At 37.6% G+C, this 9,367-nt stretch overlaps 1 protein-coding gene across 1 annotated transcript; it reads right to left on the reverse strand.

Moving 5' to 3' along the window:
• Positions 1–1,748: 1,748 nt before the first annotated feature.
• On the reverse strand, positions 1,749–8,738 carry si:dkey-202l22.6 (interferon-induced very large GTPase 1). Its single transcript, XM_051665074.1, has 3 exons — positions 8,700–8,738; positions 7,951–8,110; positions 1,749–7,784 (listed from the first exon to the last, which is right to left on the reverse strand). The coding sequence occupies exons 2-3, from the start codon at positions 8,003–8,005 to the stop codon at positions 3,205–3,207; spliced, it is 4,635 nt and encodes a 1,544-aa protein (XP_051521034.1). The 5' UTR covers positions 8,006–8,110; positions 8,700–8,738; the 3' UTR covers positions 1,749–3,204.
• Between the last annotated feature and the right edge of the window lie 629 nt (positions 8,739–9,367).

The following is a 9,367-nucleotide window of genomic DNA, read 5'->3' on the forward strand; positions in this document are numbered from 1 at the left end:
CATATGCACCATTGTGAAAAACAAACAAATGCAAATACAGCTCGAAACATTAATTACACGAATCTTCTGTACAGCGTTCCTCCTACTCAGTTGTAAACAGCGCTGCTCTTCCGGGTGTCACACACACATCACTTCTCGTGGGAACGTGTCAACGCGAATACATCATACAAGAGTCCGCGTGACCTCAGCCCTCTCGTGAATGTGCACACTGCTGCATACCTGGAAGCGATGACTTATAGTTAAAGAAACTTGAATATTGATCTTTTTCACACCAAAAGTGATCAAATCGCTTTATCAGACATTAATTTAACCACTGGAGTCGTATGGATGACGTTAATGCGGATTGTCTGTGCTTTTGGAGCCTCAAAAATCGTGTTACCATCCACATACATTATCAGGACCTACTGAGCTGAGATATTTTTCTATTTTTCTTTAAATATGTTCTGCTGAATAAAGGAAGTAATTTACACCTGGGATGGCACCCACACCTATTTTATCACTTCTGAAGATATGGATTTAACCATTGGAGTCTTTTGGATTACTTTTATGCTGCCTTTATGTGCTTTTTGGAAAGTCAACATTTTGGCACCCATTCACTTGCATTGTATGGACTTACAGAGCAAAGATATTATTCTAAAAAAATTTGTTTGTGTTCAGCAGAAGATAGAAAGTCATACATGTCCAGATGAGATAATTTTCATTTTTAGTGAAATATTCCTTTTTTCCCTCTTTCAGTATTTTTTTTAACTTGTGGGATGTGCTCAAATCTGCAAATAAATATCACAAATTGTGCACGAAAAAAATATTGAAAATATTCTGCTTTGAGATTGACTCTTGAGGACTCATTGTAAATATAACAAACAATCCTAAGTAATATTTACTTAAATGTTAAAGCTTTTAATTTCTACATTCTCAAAATGAGTACAGATGTAGCATCTGAATGTAATATTTTCAATTTCTTACTTGAACTAACTTAGTGTAGAAAGTATGATATCTTTTCTATTATATTTTCTGACCACAGAATATTTTTTATGCACTTTTGATAACAAGAGTAGGCTACTCTATATATATATATATATATATATATATATATATATATATATATATATATATATATATATATATATAATAGATAGATAGATAGATAGATAGATAGATAGATAGATATATAGATAGATATATAGATATATATATATATAAATTATAATTATTATCAAAATAGTTTTTTTGTAAATGCACTATGAATAACAGGTTTTTGTAAATGTACTATGAATAATGCCTGCTTACCCTGACCTCTTGTGATATTACCTAATTACGGATAGTTGAAATCAATTAGACATACCTATAACTAAATTCGGCAAATAATTTAAGAAACAACTAGGCTTGTCTCTTGAGACTGATGAAGTCAGCTTTCAAGTTTATTGTTACTTTGTCCTTGTGGTGAGTCTCACTTAAAAATTACTCATGTATAATGCATTGGAATTTTGCTTTCTTTCATATAAAAAATAAACTTTAAAATCAGTTGGTTTTATATTCATCATTATAATTATAATTATAATTCATAATAATTGAAAATCTACTTTAAGAATGTATTATACAGTATGTTAAATAATTTAATACATTAAATGTAATTATTAAAAAAAAAAATGATTAAGAATCATTTGCTTCTGTGTCTAAGTTTCTTCCTTATTTTTATTATCTATTGTTTTCAAACAATAGAAAAATAATAGAGAAATACACAAACACGATTTTTTAAAATATTTTTTATTTGTAAACCATATATCAGAGCAATATTTGTAATGAAGGGAAAGTAAAAGTGTCACCATGGTATAAATCTTATTAACAGACATTCTGTTGACAGTGAACATTGAATTACTTATGAAATCTAACGAGTTAACATTTCTAAGAGGCAAATAGGTAAATATACCTGGAACTGGTCATAACATGTGATTATACGAAAGGGTTTATCAACTGTTTTCACCTGTTTCTCCCTTCTATCTTTTTTTTATTTACAGCAAAGTCATTTTCAAGGCAAGTCAGTCCACTCGTTGGCCATATTGGGAACACTCTTAGGCAGCTATTGTTTTATGGAATCAAACAGCATGAAAGTACAGCTCCTATCTATTTGAATAGGGAAAGACCAAAATCTTTAAAATGGTTTGTCAAGTTTACAATTAATAACATATTTCATATTAGCAGTAAAACTGACAAAATTAATCATAAATTGTGCTTCTTTAGCTCATATCAGGCTATAAAACGCTATTTGTCAGGCTGGTTCAGCTAATGCAAATGACCATCTCGAGTTGACTGACATTCGATGTCTGAATCTAAAAAGTGATCGGCTCTTTTACCTGTAAGGCAGGACCAGGAGCGCAACTACACCTTTGTTGAGGGGTATGAAACATCAATGTTGATGCTGGTTTTTTGCGTCACGTTTGACAGCGAGACAACAACAGGGTGAAGGTAGGAAAGTGCAGAAAGATTTGTTATGGCTAGTAAGAGCAGCCCAAGTATAGGTTGGACATGGCGGAGGGTCAGTTAACAACTTTTTTTTTAACAAGCTTTTCTCTAAATGTAGTGACTGAACAGCCATTCCCAAACATACAGCGACTTTTTTGCATAACCGTGACAGAAAAGATAATTGGAAATGGACTGATATTAATATAAGCTGGACACATATTTCTCTCTGCGATGATAAATGTAATTTAATTTCAAGCCTTTCTTCAAGATTTCCAGTAATAAAATGAGAAGTGAAAACTACCAATTTCCCTTTACCAATTTGAGCATTGTTTTCTTCATTTTACTGTTCTCCCCTCTGACCATTTTTGTCATGTGACAGTCAGAGCAAAGTCGGTAGACAGAGGGCGAGCGATAGCTTTGTAGTTACCTCTTAAAAAATAAAATAAAAAAAATGCATATATCTATTTTTTTACTTATTTAAAATGCTAAGAAAATTTTAAGTAAAAATAAAGAAAATTAAAGTCAAAACAAATAAAAGTAAAATAAAAATGTATCCTTTCATTATTGTTTAAAATGTGTTATTTGTAAGATTTTATAGGAGATTTAAAAAGCATGATTTCTAATTTCTCCTTTTCATTTTAATACAAGTATAGTCTTTGTCTAAAGTAAAGTTCTGTGTTATCAGGTGCAGTTAAATTATGAGAAATACAAACATGGAGATAATGATGCTGGTTAAGGATGTTGTCACTCTGTAATATTGAAGGCCTCTTTTAGGCTCCGTAGTGCCTCCTCCTGGCTGATTCTTTCCCAAGTTTGAGGTAATGTTGCAGGTGCACACTGATATTCTTGAGCAAACCTACTGTTGTACCTCACAAACACATACCTCCAGTAGACTGCAGCCCCATTGTTCCTAGGATCCTCTGGGGAAATATTCCAGTCTGGGTAGATGGACTGGTACTCCTTAAAGGGCAGAGACTGACCCCCTGTATGTCTGTTTTGGAATTGGTTCTTGCCTGTAATATCTGCAGAGCAGGTGCTGTGGGACAGAGTCGTGGAGTTGGCATTGGTATAACACACTAGACCTTTGGGTCGATGCAGAACGGCTTCATGCACTTGATGTTCCTTTTCTCCCAGGTCACATGGAGCTTTGCAGAAAGGACAGCGCTGATCACAGCCCTTCAATCTTTCATATAGCATGTTCTGAAGTTTACAGGGGAGGTCATCAAAGACTTCAATAACATCTTCATTCTCCTTAAATCCTTGGGCAATTGATGAGGACAGCTCAGTAACTGATTCCTTTAGATCTGTGAGGAAGTGTTCACAATGTATAGTTATGTCAAACAAAGTTTCCTCCAAGATTTGAGTTGGCACAAAGATTTCTCCCAGACTCTGCAGGTTGATGCAAATTTTCTCCAGTAGTAGTCTTACATTGCTCTGTACCCCACTACCATTTTCAGATGCCTGAATAATGCATCTCTGTATCAGTTCAAAGATTTGGTGCATTTTCTGTTTCCTGCGGTCTTCAATCATAACAGAACTTGAGAGATGTGTTGCGACAAAGTTCTCTATGCTCTTCCGACTGAAGCTCTCATGGGACTGCAGGTACTCATGGAAATTCTCAAAGCGGTCTTTTAGCAGCATGTCTTTAAGAAGACCGTAGTGGAACTTCTCTGATGAGCTGTAAAGCTGTGCATTTTTATGCTGGAGCATATCATGAAATATCTGTCTCTCCATGCTGCTGTAAATAAAGTCTTCAGCTGTTGGTTTGAGGCACAGGTTGGTGAAAGCTTGGGCTGCTCTTTGACACTGGTCCCTCTTTCGGAACTGATACATGAAATTCAGCATGTGTTTTTCCTTGAGCTCCTTTAGAAATCGCCCTTTAATTTCTCTTTCCCTCATGAGCGACTCCTGGATTTCTTGAAAAGACTCCGCTGCTTTGCTACAGATGTATCCTTTGAGGTCCACCTCAAATTTGGGTTTCATAATGAATGGCTCTAATTTTAAAACTTCCAGACCCTTGTCCACAATTATAAGTAACTCTCTCATGTAGCTGTCAGAGTAGCCCTCTTTGCGCCACAGTTTCTCAGAGACTCTCCTGTTACAGTCCTCTATCAAATTATTGGTGAATTTTTGAGCAACGTCTTTGTTGTACTTCAGTGTTTTCTTCATCTTACTACCAAGAGCAAAGTGACCATTCTTTACCATGAAGCCATTGAGTTGGTTTGCGTTCCAGAGTTTGATCTTCTGATTTATCAGACCACGATTGCTCAGGTTTTCCTTTAGCTGCTCCACTATCCTTGTGAAGATTTCCTCTGTCTGTAGAGGGGGATCGTTCCAGTTGGATGGGATGTCTTCCCAAACATTAACAAATTCCTGTGCAAGCTCCTTGTCCTCAATCAAACATTCAGTGTTCTTTGAGGTTTGTAAGAGTGCACGTAGTTTTACTTCCAGTGCTGCTTCAAGTGCCATTAGTAAGGCATGCATCTTGACTGTCATGTTATGCCGGGTGGTAGCAGCCTCAAGTTTTTGAACAACATTAGATGTCATGTGCTCTTGAATGAGGTCTACTCTTTTGAGAAGGCTTGCTTTGTAATTGTCCACAAGGGCAATGTCAATATCCTCTTCCCTGAGGTTGTCCCAGAGACTTGCCTTGATTTTGTCTCCCTCTGTATTGATTTGGGTTGCTGCTTCTTCTCTTAAGATTCTGAGTAAGCCATCTGAATCCATGTCCTCTCCATTTTGTAAAGCTGACTCTTTTAACGTGTTTATATGGTTTTCCATCCCTTGAACCCAAAGATCCATTTGATCTGTGAGCTGCTTCTCTCCCTCTACAAGTTTTGCGCAGAGGCCAATAATGACATCAGCTGTTCCTGTGTCTCCAAACTTTATGGCAAATTTTCCATTTTTCACTGACTCCCACAAGTTGCACATATGCTCCATAAATGCACCCAAGCAGGTTGGTTGGCCATTTTTTGCCTTGTCATGGAACATAGTCAACAGGCTTTGCTTTAGCCCAAGAACTGCATCACTGTAGGTTTGAGCGTTTTGTGTAGTCACAGATTGGCTTGTCCATGGACCATTCAGGATATGGTTTACACCTGTTTCATTTGCGAGAAGTGTCTCCCTTTGAGATTCATTTGGGCTCTGTCCTTTGGTCAGTACATTAATTGCATAACTCATGATTTTTCCATCCCTTCCTGCTCCCTCTGAAGCAACCTGAAATGTAGTCTTCCTCTCCAAGTCTCTTGTGCAGAGAAGAGCATTGATTGCTATCTGAAGGTTGCGTTTTGTGTCATCCTGAACTTCGTCTGGTAAATTTACCAGCGTAATATCACTCAGTCCACTGACAAAAGTAGCCAGTTCACTGTCATGCACAAGACTTCCTTCTGTTTGCCTTGCATATTGGCTGTTCAAACCTTCTGTCCCAATAAACATCAGAAATTCACAATCCATCTCCTTTCTGAAGTTGTCAGGCAGGCTGAGGAGAAGCATGTATGCCCCTTTGATATGCCTTCTCCCCCACTTTGGGAAGTTAACGCCAAACAACGCAGATAAGATCTCAGCGGTCTTTGAGTTGTGGAAACCCAAGACTGTCAAGACTCTCATGCGACTGAACTTTGGCAGCTGCTTGTGTACCTCGTAAAGAACGCTGTACACCCAGTTCATGGGAAAAACCGAGACATCCCCATCATAGAGCTCAAGGGGAACTCCATACAAGAGTAGTTCAGCACCGAAATATGGTAAGCGAAACATGTCGCACAAGTCACTGTTTGGGCTGCGGAAATATCGTTCATAGACCAATCCCAACTCCCGCAGGAAGTGTTCGAGTCCAATGCAAGGTTCTGGCATCTGTTCCCTATCTGTTTCCCTATGAAGGGACAATCTATCCAGCTGCATAACTTCAAGTTTGACCCTCATCCAAGAGAGGAAAAATGCCCGCTTGGTCATGTCAAATGTACACAGAGCTGTAATAAAAGCCCTCATGGCTGTTGTTAACTTATATTCAAGTAGTAGTTTAATAAGGCTTTCCTTTTCTTCTGTTATGCTCTGGGTTGTATGATGACGTGCCTCTTCCTTCTCTAGCCGACACAACTGTTTCCACACTGTACCTTGCAGGGGCAGCTGGTCCTCCAAATATAAAGACACTCCTTCTTCAAATCCACTGAGGACTTCTTCAACCTCACCAAATGCCATTCGACAGATCTCATTCTCATCAACTTTAATGTTGAGGTCATTGGCCATACCAGCTGTGCCAACAAGGTTTGCGGTGTGTAAGTATGGAATACGGTGATTCAGGGCATCTCTTAAGCTTTTAGCAATTGCTTCCTCATCACCTGTACAGCCATAAATTACTGAACCATCAAGCAATTCTAAATCTTTCACCAGCCTTTGTTTTATTCTCTCATTATGTTCATTATTCTCTTGTCCATCCTCCTCAGTTGACATTGAGCAGTCTATTAGAATCATGTGGCTTGTATTGTCTCTCCATGAGGCAAGCAGTTCTCGCTCCTTAATGCCAAAACTACCACAGAATACTATGAGGACTGCAGATGTGTAACACAGAAGACTTGTCTGTTTTTCATGGTTGGCTGCATCTCCACGGAGATTAGCTACCAGCACAGGATGAGGGAAGACTTTGTCCTGATGATCTCCTGAAATAAGATTCCAGCACACCTCTACTAGACCATCTGAGAAAACTCGAGGCAGCTTCCCTCCTTCCATGCCAGAGTTTATGAAGCATTCATTCAGCTTGTGTGGACCCCCAAGCACATGGTTGAGTACTCGAGATTTTGAGACACTGCAGTGACCTAGTCTCACTGCGGAGAGAAACAGCATCCTCGAATCAGCCATATTCTTCATGATAGCTCCCTCAGATGGTGACTTCCACTGACCTAGAATATCTCTAAAAGGACACAGGAGGAGGGTTCCCTTCTTTTCTGGGTAAATGGGTGGTAGGTATAGAGGCACTGCAAAGTTGCACTGTACCATTCGGTGGGTGATCTCTTGCTGCAGGAAACTATTTGTTGTCATGTAGATGGCTGCAACTAGGTCCAAGGGATTGATGGCACATTGTGAATTCTCATCCATGTCCAAACCATACACTCCTACTACAGCCTCACAGCGAGTGCTGCGGGCTTGGGGATTATACAGCCATAGCCTTCGGAGGAATGCATTTGAGAGCTCTGTTGGGTCCTTTGGTACCTTGTCTTCCATGTTTGGGGTGGTGACATACAGCATCGTTGTAAGATCCAGAGGAGTCACCTTCTCCCTGTGCAGGTCCAGCATTTGCAGTAAAATATGTTTGTCTCTGTCAATTTCAGACACTAGAGGAGAGGTATATTGGATAAATAAATACAGTGTGTCAGGAATAGGGTATGATTTTTTATATAATCTTGCAATAACTGTTAAAGCTAACATGTTAGCTATTTCTAAGAATCTTGGACCAAAAAAAATTGGATGGTTGAGCCTAAAATATTAAGTATAACTCACATATCTCAGTAGTGCGGGGCCCAGGGTCAGGATGCGTTGTCCGATGAAGAGACATTGTTTCAGTGAGTGTTTTTCTTTGTTTTGAATGTCAGCGATGATTTGAAGGATCACACTGGCCAACCTTGCTAAGCCAACATAATGTTTCAGAAAGCTTCAGAAACTGAAGGAAAAAAAATAGATGATTCAAATAATTGTTGTTCAAATTTAAAGAAAATAAAATAAAATTAGCAACTTATGTTTTTTTTTTTTTTTCATCCAGACGAGTGTACTTTTAAGGACAGTTAAGTATTTTGCAGTTTAGATGTGCATATCTTAAACTTAGGCTAGTTCTATGTCCAAACTTTTCTCTATCCTAATACTAAATTCTAGTAAGTGACTGGGCTAATTATTTCTGACAATTTTGGGGCTACATCAGTATTAACTGCTTAGCATACAGTTTTTCCCTCTCTTCTTACTTCCCTAAAAGAGTATTAATAATGCTTGTTACTAGCTACACATATGGGAACTAATGTCTTTTTAAAGCCAAAGCTTTTGCATTAAACAAGGATTAGCCATTTTCATTACTATGTACTAATTCATTAACCAAAGACCACATTCTCAAATCAAATCTACAGTACATCTATGAAAAATTAACTCAATTTACAAAAATACAAAAATAACAATTTAAATGCTAAACCTGCTAATGTTTATCAAAAATATATGTAGGCATCAGTATCATCCTGCTCTGGTTTGTAGTAAATTGAGTTTACCTATTTGATCTCTTAGTTTGTTGTGTGCTGTGCTGCCACTGAATGGAACTGATATGAACCTGGTCATGGCTGTGAGCTCTTATATACAGACTCAGTGTGGTATGGTCTGATTTTGTGGAATTTTACTCACCCGGTTTATTAGGTATGTACGGACACAGTTCACACTTGATCACGTACACACACACTAAAATAACAACTGTCACATAGCAGAAAAGGTACCAAATAATCCAAACAAATCTTATGTATGGCTGGCAGGGTTGGGAGGGTTACTTTTCAAATGTATTCCACTGCAGTTTACAGAATACATGCTATAAAATGTAATATGTCTTTTTTTTTTTCACTTGGTTTGACTATAAACCAGTTAATAACAAGATAATAAAATCTTCCAGTACAGTAAGATAAAATACACTTACATTAAAAAACATTCTCTGGAAAAAACTTAAATATCTTGTGCAGTTTTGCTTCTAAAACCAGATTTTTAGATATTTTTTAAAGGAAAACAAAACAAAGATTCTCATCAGGAATACGTTTTTTGCAGTACATCTTTGTTCTCATATTAAAGGTCTTACTAGAGAAAAAAATATATGAACTAACGTGTATTTTCTTTATAGAAAAAATATAATCGTGCCTGGTAACAGGTGCATGTAAAAGGGTTACAAATAGCATTT

This window comes from Myxocyprinus asiaticus, chromosome 31 (assembly GCF_019703515.2).
Source record: "Myxocyprinus asiaticus isolate MX2 ecotype Aquarium Trade chromosome 31, UBuf_Myxa_2, whole genome shotgun sequence".
Taxonomy (NCBI): Eukaryota; Metazoa; Chordata; class Actinopteri; order Cypriniformes; family Catostomidae; genus Myxocyprinus; species Myxocyprinus asiaticus.